This window comes from Notothenia coriiceps, unplaced genomic scaffold (genome assembly GCF_000735185.1).
Source record: "Notothenia coriiceps isolate Sejong01 unplaced genomic scaffold, NC01 NC01_scaffold00031492, whole genome shotgun sequence".
Taxonomy (NCBI): domain Eukaryota; kingdom Metazoa; phylum Chordata; class Actinopteri; order Perciformes; family Nototheniidae; genus Notothenia; species Notothenia coriiceps.
The window spans coordinates 222368-245593 of record NW_011364193.1 but is presented as its reverse complement, the minus strand read 5'-3'; the positions used below and the strand labels follow the sequence as shown (position 1 = coordinate 245593).

Below are 23226 nucleotides of genomic sequence, written 5' to 3'. Positions count from 1 at the left end.
TCTCCCACCCAGGACATAGAAATCTCGTATGACCTGCCTCCGCCATGCATTCTCACCCACTTCGAGACAATTACCCATGAAACACTCTCTGAACTGGTCCTTTCCTCAAAATGCACAACCTCTGTACTCTATCCTATTCCCTTGAAGTACATAAAGGACCTTCTCCCGATTCTCAGCCCACCACTATTGCAGATAATAACTCTCTCATTACTGGATTTGTACATGTATCGTTTAAAACAGGGGTAATACAACCACTACTCAAGAAAAACAACATGGACTCTAGTGTTATCAGCAACTATAGGCCAATTACAAACCTGCCATTCCTTTCCAAAATTCTGGAAAAGGCAGTGGCCCAACAACTCAAACAATAATCTACACAATCCATATCAATACGGCTTCAGGAAACTCCACAGTACAGAAACTGCATTAACGAAAGTTGTCAATGATCTACTCCTTGCATCAGACCATGGCTCTGCATCCATATTGGTGCTGCTTGACCTTAGTGCAGCGTTCGACACAGTTGATCACCACATTCTACTCCATCGCTTGGAAAAACATGTAGGAATCACTGACCCTGCTCTTTCCTGGTTGAAATTTTACTGTACTTAACTAGGAGATCTCACTTTGTTCTCTACAAAAACTGCTCTTCAGAAAATAAAAACCATGAACTATGGTGTCCTCCAAGGCTCAGTGCTTGGCCCCATCCTTTTTTCCATCGATATGCTTCCTCTCGGTTTACTAATTAATAAATATTAATTAGGTTCCCATTTTCATGCAGATGACACTCAGCTCTACATTTCCATTAAGCCGGTCAACTCTCATCAACTGACACAACTCGAAAATTGCATAAAAGAAATCAAACTATGGATGTCATCAAACTTCCTCCGATTAAACAGAGAAAAAACGAAAATGTTACTTCTTGGTCCACAACATATCAGGGACAAATTCTGCGACCTCAGCCTAAACATAGCTGGTTCATCACCAAAAATCTTGGAGTTCTGGATCACAATCACATTCAAATAAAAACATCTATATTGATTCTGACTTTTCTACATCCAACTCACAGCTGTATCATTGCTTTGAGAAAAAAGATGAGAATTTACCCCTTTTTGAAGTGAAGATATAGTTATTTGTTCTGGGAATGTCATTTTCGAGTCTGAGACCTGAAAAACAGGCTTGAGGCTTAACAGGTTAAAGACATCACAAAAACAGTTTTTTTCCACCTTCGGAACATTTCAAAGATTCGTCCCATGCTTTCCCTAGCCGATGCTGAAACTTTAATCCATGCTTTTGTTTCATCTCGGTTGGACTACTGCAATTCACTTTTCTCCGGGCTACCAAAATCAACAACCGCCTAACTACAACTGGTTCAAAACACAGCTGCCAGGATATTAACCAGAACCAGAACATTTGATCATATCACCCCTGTTCTCATTTTATTGCATTGGCTCCCGATTCACATAACATCAGACTTCAAGATTTTACTGTTAACCTTTGAAATCTTACATGGACTAGCACCTCCATATCTATCATCATTAATCACCCCCCGAATATCTACCAGGCTCCCACGATCACATAATGCAAGTCTCCTTTCCATCCCCAGAATTCAAAAATCATCTGTAGGCGGCAGANAGTATCCCCATTGGATCTTCAACGTGAACTATCATACGTCACGTTCACAGTGATCCCTTTTTATTTACTACAAGACAAATGTGCCGTTCTATTTCATACTGTATGAAATAGAACGGCACATTTGTCTTGTAGTAAATAAAAAGGGATCACTGTGAACGTGACGTATGATAGTTCACGTTGAAGATCCAATGGGGATACTGAATGGCGGTTCCGACTGATCTCATCAGTAATGCATGACGCAGACCCAACGTTTCGTTGCTCTGATTGGCTGTAGGTCTGACTCTATTCAAATTGCATTCGGAGGTATTTTGATCTGACCGCGGCCGCGCTGATATTATAACACCAGAGAATGTCCACACCTTTAGTGTATAAAACTCCCCCACTACTTAGACTATTCCTTGCACCCCTCTTCTAGAATTTCCGAATGGTCTCAACCATATTGCATCAGTAAAATGCACTTGTTCCGTAACAGCAGGATCAGTTTGTGTGTTGTGGACACGACCCGTATATTTTTGCAAGCCGTGTTCTCAACATTTAACATTTTGCTTATTATTTAATTTAATTTGCTTACTTTAACATAATTTTTCATGTTGGGGCTAAGGTGGGGCTATGCCATATATTGGTATGGCTGTAGCCTACCCCAGCCATACCCTGGCGCCGCCACTGCTCAAATATTTTCATGTATCTAAAAGGAAGATACCAGCTGAATTTCTTCAATGATATTTGATTCCAATCCACTCTCTTAGTTAGGACGGAGCATCATTAGTGAGAACAATGTCAATTTACGTAAATAACGTTATTATATCATTAATATCACCACTGCAACTTCAAGGTGACGTTTGAAGAAAGGGCACAAGATATCATCTTTGCTTATGAAAGTGCAAAAAGCAACAAATTACAGGTTTGCGATGGGCTTTATTTTAGAAAACTTTAATTAGTCTACTTTTTTAATTCAGGTGTCCTTAATACCACTATATCTGAAATGTCAACATTGAAATAAGCATTGAGCATTCAATCGACTAAACATTTTGTTTTATAATTTCACGGCACAAAGATAATCTATTACCCGAGTCATTATAATTCTTACGTAAGTGATCATTATAATCAAATATTTTGCACTTCAATTTTTTCTTTGTTTGTGTGAAATGTATTTAGTGACACGTCGAACAGTGGCGTAAAAAGGTTGTGATTGGCCGCGGTGCAAATATTGTTTTGGCCTCTCTTGTGCTTTGGTTTGCTGTACATTATAAATGCAAGCTATTAAATGTTGTCACATGACATGAAAGGGAGCAAGGTCACACAGACCAGTCGTCATTTTTCGACTGTTCCCAGATTTGTTGGTATGGAGAACGAAATCAGATGTGGGTTTGACTGCTGGAAAAGCAGTGCAATTTTAACAATCCACTTAGTAATACATTTGTCTCTGGGGCTGAACAGGAACGGGTACTTATATACAGAATTATATAAAACAGGTATTTATGTGAGGGTAGTGAAAACAGCCCTACAGTGAAGCCGTGAAACCTGTGTAGTCATGCAGTGTATACAAGGACAGCAGATATGTGGCTGAGACATTTTAGGCTCATAAATATTTCATAGCATATTTTATGGACTCCATTATCACTTTAGTCATCATGAAAATCATCATAATACCATGACCTTTAAAAACAGACAAATAAAAGATAATAATAATGTAGCAAATTCTGTGGAATACATGTGTTGACAGAGATTTGTGTATACTTGCTTGGTTTTCAATTGCCACAAAGAGAATTTGATACAGAAAGTAAAAGGACTCCTTTGACATGTTGGTAAATATGCTTTTACACTTTCTTGCCGAGGGTTAGTCGTGAAGATTGTTACCACAGTCAGGGCATAAAGAATCTATAGCATGAAGATTGGGAGCATGGGAATGTTCAATAAGGGTGCTGATAGGTAGGTTGTATTGCTGTAACTTTGCTCAGCCTTTGTGCTTAGCTAACTGACTGCTATTGATCTTCTCGTCTAACTTTCAGCAAAAAAAGCCAATTTCCCCAACAATGTTCAACTATTCCTGCCTGTGATTTCACATAAATGCAGGGTATCTTTGTCAAAATGAACAGCTCTCAGGCTGCACTTTGCATGCAGAGCAAGCTCCTGTGAGATCTATACTTATCACACACATAAAAGCCTTTAGAATAGAAACCAAAATGTTCTTTTATGGTGGATGTGGGGTGTTTATGTGCAGAGGGTGGTGACAGGAGGGGAAGAAGTGGGGAGTGCACATCACTTACCCTGCCAACCTCCACCAGCTTAGTGATCATGACGATGCTGAAACAATTTTCCTGCCACACCATCCGCCAAAAATCATAGAGAGTCTCCTGCTTGGGTCCTGGTGGGATGTGGGAAGAAATAAGTCAAAGACAAACATGGCAGCATGAAAGCACGCTCTGCTCAATATGGGAGTTCTCGATTCTGTTGTGAAATTTAATTTTATTTCGACCTAAGTGTCCTTGCTCAGACAGCGGGGTACTGATCTCTCAAGATTGTGCTGTCAATAAAGTGATTGGGTATTCCAGACAGTAAGTGAAGGGGTGATGGGTGACAAACAACAGCAGTAGCTGATGATGGAGGCCCACGGGACCATCAGTCACCCATTGTCATCTGAGGAGGAGACATTTAGGAAGGGAGATACAACTTAAAAACGAGGATCACGTAGAAAAGAAATGCTCAGAGAGACAAAAACACTGCTGACATATTTTTTTCTTTCTCACGGGTTTCATCTCTCTGTCTCTCTATCGGGGGGAAGGGGAGGTGTGTTTGCAAGATAAGCGGATGAGCAGACCTTGGGTGACTTTGTGACGGTAGCTCCCTGGAAACTGACACACTTTGGGAAAACGACGGTGGGATATTTTCTAATAGAGTCCGACTGTCCATCAGTAGCGATTTTATATTTGAGCGATAGAGGGTGAATGAAAGGACCTCTCCCCGACAATGAACACGCTGCTCCACATGTCTTAGAGATTGAGGAGCTGTTATTAATGTGCTTTATTATTCATGTCTTCTCATGATTGATTCAGGGACATCACTAGCACAGCCTTCACAGGTCGGGAGTCACACCATCACCTTTGGATTTTCTATAGAGATGAGTTAAGGCAAGATACTTTGCAAGAGTGGGCTCATTGGTTAGATCATCTCCCATTTATCCTATGGAATTGTTCTTCATCCACACAATTGCACAATAAACACACACTATAGCCTTGCCAAGAAAACTCACCCTGAGTGGCGATGAAGTGATTGGATCGATGGTAGCCCTGAAAGAGAGAAGAGGGATGACATGCTGAGTAAGCCATCTGTGCCCCAGGCACTGCGGTACAGGAGGGTGTCTTTCTGTCTCACCCTTTCCTTTCCTCTGCATTCTGCTCTCCTTCTGACCTACTGTAACTCTGAATCCAGTTTACTGTCCAGCACTGTTTGAGCTAATGCTGACCTCTGACCATGTGTTTGACCTCACAGTCTCCACAGAGAATTCAGAGTTGTTGAGTCAACACATGGGTTTTTAATACATCTTGGCTAAAAGTTGATAGATCTCTGGCACTTCAAACTAAAAGTCAGGCTAGCTGACTAAACAAAAAGTGTGTCCCTGTGACAGTTTAATAAAGATTTAATAAATAAACTTAAGGTGCACACACACTTCAATTTCAGGTGTCCCGATAAAAATAAAGATGTTGTATTGAAGGTGTGATTTTTAAAGTTTCTGAGATGATAAATTAAATGAATACAAACGGTTTCTACCAACAAAAAGTTATTTTTGAATTCTTCTCACAAGACATGAGAATATCATACACAGGGTTCACATAAATGCATGATATCATCACAAACATAAACAGTTTTCCAGACAAAAATCAAATACATACAGTGAAGTACTCTGGGATACTTTATATCAAAGGATGTGACGCCCTTTGATATAGATGACAGACATTTTCATACCGTGAATAGGGGGTGAATATGAATGAACATTGAGATGTCACCTGAGCACCTTTCAAGCATTAGCACTTTAAAGACAACCAGTGTGTTTAAAGGAAGTCCTGAAAATAAGCACTGCCTATCTAACCTTTCACAGTCAAGGAGACACCTGGCAATCTCAAAGACGCAGACACCGCTTAGACAACCACGTGGATGCTGTGGTTCACTGTCTGTTGTCGTTTTAAGAGGAGCAGCTGGGAGGATAATCGACGCCCCATTTACCTTACATGACTCTGTAGTTGAAAAGCAGGTCGGGAATAATCTGAATGAACCCTCAAGTCCACCGGCTCTCATCAAATAAGCATGATGGGCACGATCCTTGTTGATATCAGTTTTCATTTTATTGCTGAGAGTCTCTTCCTAACATGGAGAGTTGCCAGCCTCGCTGATACATTAGCAAAACTGAATTTCATCCAGTCATGTAAGCAGGGACATGTTTGAAATGGAGATGGATGACCAGTGCTGTGAGGCCTGCTATCCACAATTCCTCTGGCCCCCCGACCGAACGCAATCAGCACAGCTACAGTACTACTCCTCCACTTAAGACAGTGGCCATGGCAAATATAGTTCCAGAGTCATTGCCACTTATGAGAACTAAAAACCACAGGGTCCTCTTTCCGGAGAGGACACATCTCTTTGCGTTCATTTAAAATCATTAGCTAAAAGGGCATGTTTTCTTGGGTGGAGGTTGGGAAAGAGAGGGTTTGTCAAATGTGCACAAACCAGAACACACTGACCTTTGAGCATTTGTGGATAGAGGGTAGCCGAAAGAGAAGAGGGAAGTGAGAAGAGAAGAGGGGGAAGAGAGAGAAAAGAGAGCAATGGAAGGCAGCAGAACGAGCAGTGAAGTACTTACTTCCCTGTTAATCCGAATCTACAGGGTCCAAGGTCGAGAAGGTGGCGAAGGAGTAGAAAAAGAAGACATATAGGCTAGTTAATGAAATAAGCTTTTAGTAAGTAGGAGTTATGGTAAAAGACAGACTGGAAGAAGTGTGTGTGTGTTTTTGTGGTATAAGTACAGCAGGAATGTGCTTAATGAATAATAGACCATTTATTTTTAGTTAGAATGAATGAGGTCATGTTTTTTTTTGTTCACACTAATCTATGGGTTGCTTTTTTCCCAATTGAAAACATATTTGTCCCTTTATATTTACTATGAATTTGGGTTTGGAATTTCCTATTTAGATAAACTAGAAAAAAAGACTTTAATAAACAAAATCAGGGGAGCGTCACTTTCTCAATGAAATCTGCTGGGCCTGACTAATGAGTAACAATCACACTTAAAGGTGAATTCAATATTAATGGTGGCTTGCTCGAGACTATGATGAGATTTGATATAAAAAACATTGACAAACAACGATCACATTCGGGAACTTTGACAGCCGCACTGAAATGAGTGAAATCCCCTTTTATCAAAGAAATCCCACCCACTTGCCAACCAATATGAAAAGCAAGATGATAAAATACTAAATGCAGGATTTAGTTTCTAACCTGTCAAAACAATAACTGTTCATTTAGGAGCTGATCACTTGTCGAAGAAGGTGAATTTGAAGCCTTTAAGTTCGTGAAAAAATAGTCATTTTTTACCAAACTCAGTATCAGTATGAGACGTGCGTGTGTTTGTCTTTATGTCTGAGCTGGTGTGTGTGTGTGTGTGTGTGTGTGTGTGTGTGTGTGTGTGTGTGTGTGTGTGTGTGTGTGTGTGTGTGTGTGTGTGTGTGTGTGTGTGTGTGTGTGTGTGTTTGCTAGTGTTTAATTGTGTAGACATGCTACACCTGTCAGAAAGACCCTGTTACTCTTGAGAAGCAGACGTTATGTAAATCAGCAACAGACATGTCGCACTGGACGGCTCTACATTTGCAAAAGGTTCAGGGAGCTTATGCAAAGTACCTCACCTCTTCAAGCAAACACTCGCCACAGCCAAGCAAAGGCTCGGGTATTAAGTGACAGAGAAAATAGGTGAACTCTGTTTTGGAACTGCAATTTTCAGAGGGAGTAAAAACTTTTCCATTTAACCTCTGGTGAAATAATCACAGGCTGTCCAAAATATGCTTTGCTGTGGCTAAGTAGATACCATCAGCTCAGTGGGTCAGCCTTGTCAGGGTGTAACATCAGTGACACTGACCCTGTAGTGGCTGCTGAGTGGTGTTTTCTCTCTAATGCCTGCACCTCTGTGCCCTAAACGCTAATGGAGACCCTCATAATAACTACAGTCCTAACAGCAGGCCACATTTTTAAAGCCCTCTCATTGTGATGAACTATCTAAAAGCATTTCCCGACTGGTTACTCTCTACAGAGAAATTAATGACAGGAAAAAGAAGTTCCGTAGCGTCAAGCCTTTATATGATATAATTGGCCATAAAGGATAAATCCACCTAAAATCAAGTCAAATTCAGTTCGTAATTTTCTCTTTCGCTAAAATAACTTTATTATATATTCTTTATAAAGACTTTGACAGAAACAGGATCTTTTCTCATCTTATCATCCTCAACCAGCACTGGGAGAACATGAGCATGCCTCAACTTTTCACCAAGTGCCATGTTTTCTTTATTCCCAATGAGAGGCGTGCAAAAATAAATCTTGCTTGATAAAGAAATCATATCAGACTTGCTTGACTTGACATGACATGACTCAAAGGAATAGCAACACCTGAGGGCTGTGACAACGAATTCACAGGGGACCCAAAATACTAGTTTCTATCTACAAGTATATCTGTACTATTGTATCACTTTTTTCAAAATCTGTGCCGATTTCTTTCCTCAATAACTCCACTAATCTGAACGCGCACTTATGCTTTCTGAATAGACACAGCCTCCTCTAGTTTTTCATGAATGGGAACATGTATGAATGACACTGTGCAAGACACGTTAGCAACATATACATGTTTTTCAAAATGATCAGTTAGCATGTTACTGTGGCACTGCATGTTTGGCAGACAGTTAAGGTGAACAGTGGAAAGGATCACTTCCTCCCGGCGGCCCATCCGGAGATTGAATAACATCAATCATGTCTATTTAATTTAGGGGGGATTTTGTGGCATCTTACAGAAAGGTTCATTTCCTCCACAAGGCATTAAATGCACTCGGTTTTAATAAAAGCGATAGCCGAGTCAGGGATTCTCCGTAGCAACTCATAACCATGGCAGCTGGTAAAACATCGCTAGAAGGGCCTTTGATTGGATGAAAGCTTCCAGGTGAAAGTGGGCCAGCAGACTGGTGAGCTTACAGCAATGAGAGAGATGGACTGTGGCTTTGCAGGGTGTGAGAGATAGAGACTCAGCAGACTATTTGTATCCCATGTCGAACAGAGGCAGAAAAACAGGATTACACTTACATCAATGTAGTTAGCGTTAATGTAGTCTGAGTTGGGGTCTCCCAGGAGAGGGTGAAGCTTGACTCTGTGGCGGTCATCTGAGACGGATTAGAATTAAATAGCAAAGCACATTTAAAATACAACGATTCCACAATGGCATTTTTTTTAATATACTAAATAAAATGTGTTCTGATGACTTACATCCTGACAGTGTGTCATGCCTCCCTTTGGTTTTGTCCTTCTTCTTTGTGCAGTCCCATCCATCAAAGAAGCTCTACAGAGATAAAGAAACAACATAGATGCATTTCAGGGAAAGGGCTTCTCCATATTTACAATTCATATAGTTTAGATTTACATTTTAACGATAATCAAAGCTCCAGCACTTTCTTTGTTTTATCTGTAAATATTTTCATATCAGCATTAAAAATGACAAATAAAACCAAGAGGCATTGTGTCCTACAGAGGTTTCTTGGTTTATCCAAGAAACGTGATCAAATAAATGAGCGAGTCAGTCATCAAACAGTTTTTGTCTCATCCAAAAGTTATGGACATACATTTATTATATTTAATATAAACCCAATGGCTTTTTAATACTGGGTTAATATTTGGTGTACAACATCAGTGACAAGTGACACTTAACTGAAAACTCTTAATTAAATGCTGCTTTTCCATGGATTAAGTTATGTTTTTAAATGTAACTTGAGCACTTCTTCAAGAATGATATGTATCTAAAATGTTTATTTTTTAACTTATTTCTATCTCTTTTATGAATTGTCTTTTTTAAGTTTTCTTTGTCTTTTTTCTTTTGCCAATGTAAAGCACTTTAAATTGCCTTTGAGTCTGAAATGTGCGATACAAATAAATTAACCTCAACCTTAAATCCATAGAAGTAATCCCAGGACTCCATGTTATCACAGAAGAGGCTCATGGAGTTAATGGAAGTTTCATAATGCACAAATTGACCAAAGAGCCATCATCCAATCATCCAATCATGGCTTAGCTAATCGTATCTAAGTGCAGCAGGTCTGTCAAACTCTGGAAACTGGAAATAGGTTTGTTGCCATGTGCGTTTTTACATACAAGGGATTTGCCTTGATATTTTGGGATGTAATAATCACAATAAGCATAATAAGAGAAAAAAATGACATACTGCAAAAGCCAAGAATCATAAACATATAATAAAAACGTACATAAACATTAATCTTTTTTGGCAGTATATCAAGATAATTAAAACTGCTTTTATGGGGTTTTCAACAGAATAATTCAGCTGCAAAGAAAAACGAATCAGATGGAGGTGGCTGGCTGGAAATGAGAAGCCTGCTTATGTCTGTCTTTATCCAAAATCACGACTTATTGAACAAGAACTCACAGACAAGAAACTGCCTCTTTAGTATAGTAAATTGCCTTTGTGCAGTGTGGGAAGAGAACAATACAAAAACAGAGGTTAGCCTCTTACATTAGGTATAACTTGCTGCAAAACGAGAAGACATGTTGTTGAAGGATACAGCTCTGTAACTCACTGAATGTTTCTATATACAGCTTGTGAATCACTGTATGGTGAGAAGACCGGTAATTGGAGAAAAAGAAGGAAGACTGTCACTTGCTTAGTGGATGGCTGCTCAGTTATATTATAGCATATCATACTCAGCAACACCTCTCCTCATTCCCTATCATCCACCTGTCTGCATGGATGCACCAGCAAATGCTTACTCTCACACGTCATCGTAAGCCACTTTTGATCGTCTGTTGTGGGCTAAATTAAGTCTGCAAACAGCCCCTTCAGATGTATGAAAAACACACACGCACACACACAGCCAAACCAGTCTACCCCCTGCGATTTTCAGCCACTAGGGGAATCTGGTGAAACTCTGCCCAAGTATGCATGCTGAGCAGGGGATTACAACGATGTTCTCCCCACAGAGAGCAAGAACCAGCCAAAGCCTTCCTGGGATTACACCATCCTCCACACTTTTTTCTCCTCTTTCTATGCAGGGGCCCTCTCTCGGGGTATGTCTCTCTTTTTCTGAACCTTTCTCTACCTTTCCTGATAACTTCTCTCCACATTCCTCTCTTGCTTATTTTTTAACAGCAGACCTCTGAGCTGTCGTTTTTCTCTTTTCATGTCCATATAGGAGAGAGGAGCAGGTAGAGAAAGAAAAAACAGGGAAAAAAACAGTGACAGGGGAGTGAAGGGAAAACAACACAGACTCGAGGAAAATGTATTAGAAAACCCTCATTGGCAGGAATCGGTGGAGTGGGTTGGTTAAGAGGATTATATACAGTGAGGAAAATTAGATGAAAGAAATAATTACACTCAAGTACAGACGTGAACTTCTGACATTATAACACTTTAAAGCACTTTTTTTAACATCTTGATGTGACATCAACATCCCACTTGATTTTCTTTCATTTCACTCAATAACTGTTATGTCACCTCTCGTTTTTTCACCCACACAATTTTTTAAATGCCAAAACCGGGGATGAGATTCGTAATCCCACTACATTCAGTCAAAATCCAATCAGAGATGTCGCAGATGTGATACAATTGGGATGTTGGATGTCAAAAAAATAAACAAGCCTGATTCATGCTGCCGAAATGGTATGAATGTTGAATAAGGTAACTGTTGTTTTTAAATAAGCACAGTAATAATTCAGTAGTCTCTGGTGTAACTAAACTTTGAATCAATAATAATCCTTGCTAACCTCAGCCTCGGGGTATAAAGTAGAATAATGAAAGTTTCAGCTCTGCTGTTGTTTACTCGCTATACTCTACAGTGGGAATATGGCTGTAGCTGCTGCACACACACGCCCCTTCACAACTCACTGTAAATTCTTGATCAATGTTTTACACCACATAGGTATTCTTCGGGGAAATAAAAACCTATACTGCCGGGCAGTGTAATATGATACTCCTCATCATTTTCCTTCATAATGGAGAGACACTCTATCAAAACACATACTACAGCAAAGAGATACAAACAAAACAAAGAGGTGTGTATTGATTTTTTGAGTGGAGTGTGTTTTGCCCGTGAGGGACAGTTTAATGAATCTACAAGCAGAGTTCCAGAGGGAAAACCAAGAACCAGAGACAAAAGATGTTTTCTCTTTTCACGAGGGCTGAGGGTGACAAGGATGGATTTTTCCCAGGGGTGTGAGCTCAGCTCTCATCCACAAAGTTCCACCGGGGTGAAGTATTCAGAGATCTGGGCCCGTCATTATGTGCCCTGGAACATACAAATCGAGACAGCAGCCACGGTGACAGCAGGAGGGGGATAAGCAATTCTCTGCAGGAGAAAAATGCCTGTACTTACGGCCCGTCCACACAGCGGCGTGCGCTGTCGCTTGACGGCGGGCGTGTCTGAAACTCGACCAACAACCAATCACATGAATCTCCCGCCCCTGACACACAAGCAGCGGTTTGATTGGCTAGAGCTTGTACTGGCATATGATTCGATTGGCTGACGCTTCTGCCGAGGCGTCAAAAGTTGAACATTGCTCAACTTTTGCAGCGAGCCACGCCAGCAACGCTCCGCGTCTTTTCCCACAATGCAGTTCGGCGAAAAGTGACGTCACCCCATTCAAAGTGAATGGTGAAGCGTCAACGCACGGCACGCCGCTGTGTACGGGCCGTTACAGTTCAACTCAGGACTTACAACGCGCCACAAGGAAATGGTACAAAAAACGAACCATGATTCACAATATGCAACGATAAAGTGCATGCAGTTTCTGAACCATCTTTGTTTGCGGGACAACGACCTGGTTGATCACAGTGTGTCTGAAATAATGGTTATTGCCTCTATTTTGAATGTAGAGCCAACCATTACTGGATCAGACGACGGGATATCTAAGTCAGTGATTCATCAGAGCAGCATCATCAGCCCTGTGCTGTGAGAGAGAGAGAAGCGTCCTCTATATCAGTCTGATGGTTACCCTCTGAAATTATAGAGCATTTACGCTGCACCATGTATTGAGGAGGGAGGTAAATACTAACATTGCTACCGTGAGGAGGATACTTTGAAGTGACAGGGCATAGAAGACAAAACTCTCTTTCCTAACATTTGATCCGTTTTGCCTTACTACCCAACCCTTCAGACTCCCCTTACCTCTCTTCTGTACCCCACAATCTTTCAGTTGTAGACAGAGGACTCCAACTGAGATATTTAACCTCACCAGGCCTGCAGTCATGACAGAGGGCTTCTTTTGGGGCCAAATGAGGATGATTTATTCATATGCTCAGCGACAGTGTGATCCAGATGCCTTTTTTAACCCCCACTAATTAATTTCAGAGGGTGGTGAGAAGGGCTCATGGAGGATGTCAGAGGAGGATTGATGGCCTCCCACAGCCTCCTAGCAAGAGCCATTTCAGCTAACATGGCCTCTCTAAGCTCACAGTTATCCACAATATGTGGTAATTGCAGGTGATCTTACTTACTACTCACTAACAGCCAGTAAATATAACCAAATGACTATTTCAAATACTTAATTTTGTCTCGATCAGTCTTGGTGGTCTTAAGATTGTCAAAGTCCAATTCCTACTAAAAGAAACTCAGCTCACAGCTCTGAGTTCGAGCGCATATGCTTGCAGAACTCCTCATTCTATGGGCTATCAATTGCATTTTGTGACTGTCATCATAGGACTAGCTACACTTTAAATACGTTTTTGTCCCTACAATGAAAATCAGTTTATTTGGGCATAATTCATTTAAACAGTTAATCATGCAGCAATTCCAAGTGGCAATTCCCACAAAATATTATATCAAATCGACAGAGAAGATAAGCAGTGAGAAGTCAGTGATGCATTTTTCTGTATTCATGAGGCTAGCTGTTCTGTTACTTATATGTGGGGCTTCGGTTTCTTCTACTAAAGTCAACTCTCAAATAATTTTAATAATAAACTTATTGAGTTTACTTTCCTGTACCAAGTATACATACTCCAACACTCTCAAATTGTTCAGGCACTTCCTGCATCACAGAGGGTTTGTCCATAAGGTTTATAAGGTCCTCAATATAGTCCTTCCTCCTCCTGCTGTAACAATGTGGACAATTAAGGTTGAGCACTTCCGCTGAGCGAAGCCTGGTTATTGACCCGTTCCTCCTCCCTGGCTACACCAAGAGCTGTAGTGTTACAAAACATTTTTTACTGATTACCCCTGGCTTCTTCAACTCCAGAACAATGCCACCTCCAGTCCAATAACTTAAAACAGCTTTTTTGAACGTGCCAGTTTTCTCCGCTGTGTTATGGAGGAGTGCGCAGGTTAACCAGCCATGGTGTACATCAGTGTAGCCACTGTACCGGACCTTATGGTGCGGGGGGAGCTCAGCACAGCTTTGTCTTGCAACTTTGACAAGTCTCCCCTATGGCAACAAGCTCTGCATGCTCAGAAAATGAAATAATCGATCAAGGCTGAACTAAGTTTGTATTACACACAGTGGCCTTAACAGCAATACTAACACACTATCACCTCACATGATTGAGAGATAATACCTTCCCGCTGCCATGGAAGCACCAACAAAGAAGAAATGTTTTCTGTTGAGACCTTAAATCTAGGCAAAAGTGAAAATAGATGGATGAAGTGCGGGTTATTGCTTAAAACATAATTTGTGGATGAGATAAGATAGATAAGTAGGTAGCAGCAATGAAGGGTCTTTTATTCATAACTTGAAGTTTGAATTGAGACGATGACATTGTGCGTCAAAGACAAAAGCAGAAAGAGCTGCTGATGTGTTCATACCGTTGATGCTCCTGCCGCAAACAGTTACAGCGTTTCAATTTTGTCAATACAAAATAAACATATGTACTGTATTTATATATATTTGTTTCACTTTACTCAAAGCAACAGTGACCTCTTAAAGTTATAATACCATTATAAAAAGATTATAATATTGTAATATAACAACATTTGTAATGAATGCAGGCACACTTTCATCCTTGGAAAATAAACATATAATATTACGTGACCTTATAAGTTATTGTAAAATGGGTTAGGATTATTTTAATAAAGCATTATAAATGCGTTATAGACATGGTCCTCATACAAAGTGTTACCCAATTTGCAATACGTTTCTTAAGCATAATTAGACCGCTTTAAATTTTTGGCATGAAAATTGAAGTTAATGTAACCAAGCCTCCAACTGTAGCATTGGATTATGTATATCACCGCAGTTTGAGTGTTCTTGCCTTTAGTTATCCCACTCGATGCATGTCTGGCAAGAATGAACCAATTATACCCACGTTAAATAATAACAGTGAAGGTTGATTATTAACTAACACAATCTTCCTAAGACACTAAGCACCAGAAGCAACACTTGCTTTAACTTAACTTAGTCAGAGTGGAAGATTAATAAACTGGCTGTGTTGTGCTGTGCTGTGTAAGACAGGAGAGTAGCAGCGCTCTCTCACCTCATACTCCTGTTTAAAGCCATAGCCCTCGGCAGTCTTCATCTGGTTGATGTGCTGCAGAAGGTCAGCCACTCTGACGGCGGGGTGGAGCTGCCCTGTGTGGTATGGGGAGCCTTTACGTCCACACTGGTGCCTCGGGGAGCCCCCCAGTAGGCTGCTGGCCTCGTTCACTGAACTACGGACGTCACCTGCAGCAGACACAGACACATGTTCAATGTCAGCACGACTCAAGCTGAATAACTCATGTGCAAGATGTGATACGATGTAAAACATTAAACATTTAGTAGCATGTTTTGTTCGGAATTACAAATGCTGGTGTTACCATTACATCGTGGGAATCTGTATGCTGATACTGACTCATACAGTACAGTATATGTTACATGTGTGTCACTTCGATTAAGGTCTGTCTGCACACGGATGTCTTCATATTATATTTTATAGAGACGTGACAGCAGCTCTGTCTCACATGACGTGTGAACAAGATCAGCACTTCCTGTAAAGTAAACACATCTGTCGTTCCCTTTCTGCGAGACTGACGATATTAGAAAGGAGATGAAGATGAAACGTACTGACAAGCATCACAAATCATTTCTTTCAATACAAATATGTTACTTCACTTCTCCCTTTTTTTTGCACATCTTGTGGGATTCGTCTTGTGTATCAGCTGCAGGCAGTGAATAGTTGAAGGGGAGTCGAACCACAGAACATTTTTCACACAGCGTGATAATTATCTTTTCAGAATGATTCAGACATTTATGGAGTGAATGAGTGACGGTCAGCAAGATTAAAAAGTGAGGGATGATTTGTGTCAAGTTTGAAATTGCATTGTGTAGTAGTGGTAAGCTGCCAGGTTTGTGCACACTGAGTGTCTTTTGTCTTACTGCGTGTGCCGCAGGTGTGCGCATCCATGAAGGAAAGGGCCAGCCTTTCATCCTCCTGCAGAGTGCTCTGGTCTGTGAAACTGCGCTCCATGGAGCCCATATGGCTCTTCTCCTGCCGGTAGGTAATGGGTGTCTTATTCATGTTCACTGGTTTCCTATTCATGGAAACAATACAGGGGAGATTGTAATAGACAGAGAGAGAAAGAGAGAGGAGGAAAAAGGAAATGTTATGTTTAGTAACGAATGCTATGGAGGTAAAAATATAGAGCAACTAAGAGAAAAAAGGTGATAAAGTCCAAATAACTGCTTCATTATTTTCCCTCTACACCTTATGATTGACAGCCAGTGCACAAGCATGTATAAGATGGATCACTGAAACGATGGGAGAGCAAGGGGTGGAGTCACTTACGGATAGTAAGAGTAGTAGTCCCTCCTGGCAAGAGTGCAGGAGAAGAAGAAAAATAATCAAGAAGAAGAAGTAGAGATGTAAGATGAAAGCAATGCCAGCTGAGGGCAGAATGCATTGATTACAGTGAAAATGAAATCCATCCTCCCGTGAGCTCGGCTGTGCAGGCGGCCGTATGACACATGCAAACGAACCAAGCAGGTGCTGGCGGAAAAACTATTTTTTTCCCCTTCTGTCGAATATGTCTCAGTGTTATACTTCAAGGACTAGACCGCAAGGCTTCCTGTCAGAAACATTTTAGCTATCAATTCGCTAAGAGCGGACTTCATGGTGGCTTAGCATAGGAACCCGGGCTAATGTGCAGAGTAGTCGTGACTTTCAGAATCAACATTATTCAATATTAGCTGGGAGGCTGTGTCAGCCATTTAGTAATGATTGCTGGAGCCCTGAGTAACTTCCCATTTGGCACGGCAGGTTCTTCAAATTTTCATTTATCTTATTTTAGTAAGCCAGGTTAAGCCTTATTTGAGATTTAAACTCAGGCTGCCCTACAGCTGCTGCTATATAAATGCCGAGCAAGATGTGTAGATGATGTACTGTAAACCTGCGGGATCATTGGCTAATAATGTCTTAAAGCACACCTTTTCCCTCCCAATTACCATCTCATTTAAGGGTCAGGCCTCTGCTTGGTGTGCGTAATTAAGTGGCTAATTGAATTGCATCCGCCTTTAATTAGATACTCCACACTCAGATAGGCTCTACAGATGTGAGTTGTTTGGTCCCCACGGTGCACCATGAGGCAATGAAAACAATGCAGCGCTGGTTGTTGGTTTCAGACTCTATCCTAAATAAGCATGACCTTTTCAAAAGTTCAGAAAAATATGAAAACTGATGACTAAATGGTCCAAAACAAAACATAAAAGACTAAAACAATATGGGGGTGTGCATAATGAGGCATGATGTGCGATCAACAGTTATCAGCAGACTTTTACCCTTTCTTAATGATGATAATAACGGCACCCAGCAGAAGGATGAGCACCACCAGGCCTCCAGCGCACACCCCGAGAATCAGACCCATCTCCTCCGAGTGCTGGGACACCTCCAGAGCTTTGCGGTGATCCTTGCAGGCTGCTAAAGAAGCAGAAACACAGATGCACATGAATAAAAATGGCACAATGCAAATACAGTACATACAGAAATAATGTTGAAGGTGCCAAATAAATTATTCATAGTAAGCAAAGAGAGTGAAAAATGTAATGCAGACATGGGAAAATAGAAAACCCACAGCTTCAAATAACTTTAATGAATGCACACAGAACTCAGAGTTGTGTTCTTTTCACACAACACTACAGACCTTCATAGTGCTTATCATGAATGCTGGGAGGAGATCCACTATATAATAATAGTCTTCTCAACGTCAAGGCTACACTTCTATACCAGTAGTTATTTCCTATACTTGTTAAAGATAAAAGAGACAAGTGAATAAAAGAAGTGAAGCCTGAAGGCAGACAGCGATTGTCCATGCTGTCCAACCTAACAAACCTGTAATCCTCAGACATACATAATGATAACTTCTGCTCTGACAAGCGAAATGATTGGTTTGCATAGTGTTGTCTAAGAGGTTTTCAACCGGCTACTTAGACTGTTAAAGATTTATACTGATGTTTACAGAAAACAAACTGAGTTGAGAACATAAACAGATTGCAATACATTGATGTAGAAGAATAAACTATTTTCGCAGGATTTGCAAATATGTCAGCCTAAGACAAGAAACTCATTAGCTAAGACCCATTAGTCATGTACAAAAATGAGCGATTCAGCAATTGTTCTTCTGTACAATGACACTGCAACAATAACCTGACACCTTGTGATATTACAATAGTACATATGCTATTGTACATGCACTAAACTGTTGCAGCAAATTTCTATTCAATATGGAAAATAAATATATAAAGTGTATTTTTTCTCCCAGTCACAAGTCATCCTCACAGCCCTACAGTATAATCTCAAGGTGCCCGGGTGTCTGTAAACCTCTGGAAAAGTCGTTATCATAATAGCAGGTTATTCATTTCTCTGGCATAAAGCTCCATACTTATGTAAATGGTGCTGAGCACTGGGTTCTTTTTGTATTGTTGTACAGGGCCCACTGATCTAGTTTTTCTTGAGTGTGTCAGCCTGTCCTCCAGGCCTTAACAACCCCGAAACTAGCCATTCTCAGCCTTTTGGAACTGGAGAGCGGCAGAAGAAATCACAGCGGGCCTGGGGATATTGCTCTATCTTGCAGCCTGCTGGGGAAGAATCAGATCTGGGGCAGGGAAAAGGAAAACGACGCCATGTTTGAGCCCAACTATCTGCAGCCGGGGGCATATAGTGGGGTGCTTTAGAACCCTCTTACCAAAGATGAAAGAAGCACAATATTATTTGAGTATTCGGCAGGTTTTTTTTAAATCAATGATGGGTGTTTGGCATATGAGAATGGAGATACTGTAATTAGTCATTGGCTTGATATAAGAAAGGATATGTTCCTTCTATATACGCTCAGGAAGTGGCTTTTCGAATTGCTAACTCCATGTTGTTCCAAAAATTTGATTTTTTTTTGTGCTGCTCAACCTACGGACAGCTCATTTGAAAGGTATACTTTACTTTGAGTGGTAGGAAGCGGTTCAGTCAGACTGAATACAAAAAAAATGTGTAGTCCCTGTTCACACACAGAGACACGCTATCACCCAAATATGGCTTTATGTCTGGGAGCTACTGTAACTGGAGATAACATAGAATCAGTCCTAACGTGCTGCCCTGAAAAAAAAAACACAACTCAGCACTTGCAGTTCATTTTCTTCTGTGACTTCATTTAAAATGACACGTACACGAGAAATACAGGGATGCGTTTTATTGGCGAGAAATGTAGATGAGGAGGTGAAAAATCAATTTCAGTTTTCTGACATTTTGGACAGATAAGGCGGTTTTGCCACATTTAGCCTAGAAATTTCTATTAAGCCAAACACGAGCATGAAATAGATTTCCACATGAATCCCTGCACCTGCCAGCTGCCCGATGGTGGAAATTGGCACTTAGAGGAGAAATGGAAGTCTATTGTTGTGTTGAGCCTGCCAGAGGATCCTTAATTAAACTGTCACCTGGAAGTTGAAATGTAATCTCCAGCTTTGTTATCCAAGCCAGAATCATTTGCCTCCACTTTGCCTGTGATGGGCTGCTTGATAATAAGGGCTTAGGACCCAATGATGCACATGCTATGTAAATGGTGGAGGGATCACGGAGCTCACAAACAGCACCAACAAAAAACTGACCTGTCACACCTTGAAATTGGAAATCTACGTGATGATTTCATTCGTATGTCCTTTTTTTTTGTAAATAAATCATCATGTACGTGGCTGATGTAAATCCGCCAATCTTTTCAAAAGATTACTTTTCATTGTGCACTTTTTGTCTCCTTTAACTTCTGTCTTTCTACAGTATATTGATTGTATTGTTAAAATGTTGCTTATTTATCATTTTTACTTTTAGAGCCCGTGTGCATTTCTTTCTTCCTTTCTTAGCTTAGTGTCAAAGAAAAGAGACGAGCACACTGTAAAACTGCATTGGCGTGTGAAAGCATAATTAATCAATGCCCGACCGGGTGTCTGCGTGGGGCAGATGGAGTGAGACACTGAGCCGAAATGGCTGGCCTTGCCTTTTGGCTCTATGCTTGAGGAGAGCCTCATCTCTTTTCGTTTTTCACTCTCAGACGATAAAAAGGCCTTCACCAAAGAAAAGACTCCCGCCAAGACAATTTACTTGCAAGGCTCTGCTTACTGTTGCGGTGCTATGATAACTATAAATACATGACTTTTATTCACCATGATCTGACAGTGTGCAGCAGCAGGAAGGGCTCTCCTGCCAATAGGACTTAGAGTCAATTTCCCTGCCCTTTTCATGTCCCTGTGAATCCAAATGGTGGAGGTACATAAGATGAGGGGGTGGGGTTTGGCTTTCTTATACTGATAGGTCAAAGTAACTCCATCTGGTAGTTTTGATCTTGAGGACCCTTCTGGACCTTTTCGAGGTCAAAGCCCTCAGATGTAGCTGTCTAGCGGGCTGCTGATGAGAACAAAGAGACTGCCTTTGATATAGTGTGTCCCGGCGTCTGCCCCCAAACAAACAGGATGAAAGCCTGACCCTTAATCCCTCCCCGCTTGTTGCCCTTTTCTCAGAGGCATGCTGCTAAACAACAAGGACCAGTCAGACAACGCTTCTCCACATCCACACCTTTGTACTTGAGAAAGAGGTGAATAACAATGCAGTGTACACTAAACTCACCAATACCGTGAAAATTACATTCTTAATTTCTTATCTTGGAACAATGAGATAATAGACAACATTGCAATGCATAGGAAACTCATTCAAGGTCACAGTGTCTGTGGGAGGATAAATATTCATGTTGAATTACCTTTGCGAGCGATGCGGATGCAGTTTATTCTTGATTCCTGAAAGATAAAGAAAACACAGACATCAGAGGAGGGGGGTGGGGGGGGATATTGCTTAGCATTTTGCATAAAAGAGATGAGATAAAAGAAAATAGGATGTTGTGAGTTGCCGAGCTAAGACACACATACATATATTAAGTTGAAAATATGGCCACAGCAGATAAGAAAGACACTTTGAGTGAACATTAAAACATGATGTTAGACGGTAACAGGTGAGGACCATAGCTGGATTCACACTGCTGACAACCCTCTCTGCTGTTTCTGCCCTCTGATTTAATATTCATGTGACTAAACACGAGTGGGTTGCACTACTCCTCTAAAAAAGAAAAACGTAAAGTGTTAAGAGTCCTATTGACGACGTGAGGTTACAAAATGTTTCAAATATGAGAGCTGTGTTGAAGTGTTTGAAAAGGAGATTAAAGATTCTTGCTGAAGGAGAAAATCTGAGCGTTGAAAGGGAGAGTGCATAATTAAAGGGAGGGGATTCAGACCAGTGCACCACTATAAAAAGGAATTAATTGTATTCAAATTTAAACTGATGACATCTCAGTATTATGAAAAGGGCCTTTGTCAAACAGCACTAATGAGATCCAACACTGTAATCCAATTCCATCCAACCACCTCTTGGATGAAATGCATTATCAAATTAAGATTTACAGATGCTAATTCAGGCATTATGGGATAATTATGGAAATGTGCCCATTTAGAAATGAGCAAAAAGCACTTTCCTCAAACTCCAGTTAAATTGCTTTTTTAAATTATCTATTTTATTGAAAATCCATTTCAAGGTGACACATATTTAAGCAAGTTCTTAAATTGATGGTTTGAATCAGAATATACAGACTCAGAGAGTGACAAGAGCATGTTTACCATTAGCAAATGCTTTTTTTGGTCGAGAAAAGTTGTGAGATTGAAAACAGAAAAACAGGTAAATGGGCTTATATACATTAAACCTGCATACAACAGCTTGAAAAATAAACGGTAGTATTGGAGTACATTTTGATCAAATCCATTGTAGTTATCATCAGCACAGTGCAACTTTCATTAAATAACAATTTGTTTAGCTATTTTAAGGTATTTGTTCTAATGTTTTGTGTACTTATTATAAGTATTGGAAATTAAAACAATTACATTTACTCAAATACTGAAATAAAGCACAATTTTGAAGTACTTTTAATTTACTGCTACTTTCTACTTCTATTCCATAATACACTTTTTTGATCATGAACCATTGAGGAACTATTAGTATGATGTGCCACTCTACTTGTAGGGGCCAAAAACAGAGCAATAGTTAACATGTTAACTATGGCAATGCTAACATGCTAATACTACTATGCCATACAGGAATAATATTAGTTTGTGTTTATTTGAGCATGATAGCATATAATCACAACCTACACTAACTGAGGCTGATGGGAAAGTATTGGTGAATTCTTAAATCCTTGATGAAGATTTGTCTTCTTTTCATTGAAACTACAGTAAGCAACATTTTCTGCAGTCAGATCTATTTAGAGTGGGTGAAAATAAATCTTTCAAGTCAAGAGGTAGTATTGCTATTTGCATGACCTAATTTGAATTGCTGCTCTACAGTTTTAGATCTCAGTGCTGGATTTGACACTGTTGACCACAACGTATTAATTTTGGCAACAGTTCTAAACTGGTTTGAATCCTACCTAAAGGACAGAAACAACTTTGTTTCTATAGGTAACTACACATCTGAGTGGACAAATATGACATGTGGGGTTCCTCAAGGCTCCATCTTGGGGCCTCTTCTCGTTTAACATCGACATGCTACCACTGGTTAAAATAAGGAAAAACAGCTAAATAAATTACCATAGCTATGCAGATGACACATACATTTACAATTTCACCAGGAGACTATTGAACAAATCAATGACTGGGTGTGGAAGAACTTTCTCCAACTAAATAAAGATAAAACTTGTTTTTGGAGCCAAGGAGGAACGAATAAAAGTCATTGCCAATATTAGGCATATCTTTCCTCAAAACGATGCAGAGAAACTAGTCCATGCATTTGTTACTTCTAGGCTGGATTATTGTAACTCCTTATTATCAGGGTGTACCAAGAAGTCAGTTAAGTCGCTTCAAGCACAC

At 40.3% G+C, this 23226-nt stretch overlaps 1 protein-coding gene across 1 annotated transcript in view; it reads right to left on the bottom strand.

The window, feature by feature from the left end:
* ptprub (protein tyrosine phosphatase receptor type Ub) overlaps positions 1-23226 on the bottom strand; it is a 65582-nt gene that overhangs the window by 1269 nt on the left and 41087 nt on the right. Inside the window, exons 11-20 of the mRNA XM_010787949.1 lie at positions 21078-21114; positions 17623-17761; positions 16634-16657; positions 16225-16379; positions 15344-15531; positions 9145-9217; positions 8965-9041; positions 6488-6505; positions 4883-4919; positions 3900-3997 (exon numbers count right to left, since the gene is read on the bottom strand). Of these exons, the coding sequence (XP_010786251.1) occupies positions 3900-3997; positions 4883-4919; positions 6488-6505; positions 8965-9041; positions 9145-9217; positions 15344-15531; positions 16225-16379; positions 16634-16657; positions 17623-17761; positions 21078-21114 (846 nt within the window). The remainder of the gene's footprint in view (positions 1-3899; positions 3998-4882; positions 4920-6487; positions 6506-8964; positions 9042-9144; positions 9218-15343; positions 15532-16224; positions 16380-16633; positions 16658-17622; positions 17762-21077; positions 21115-23226) is intronic.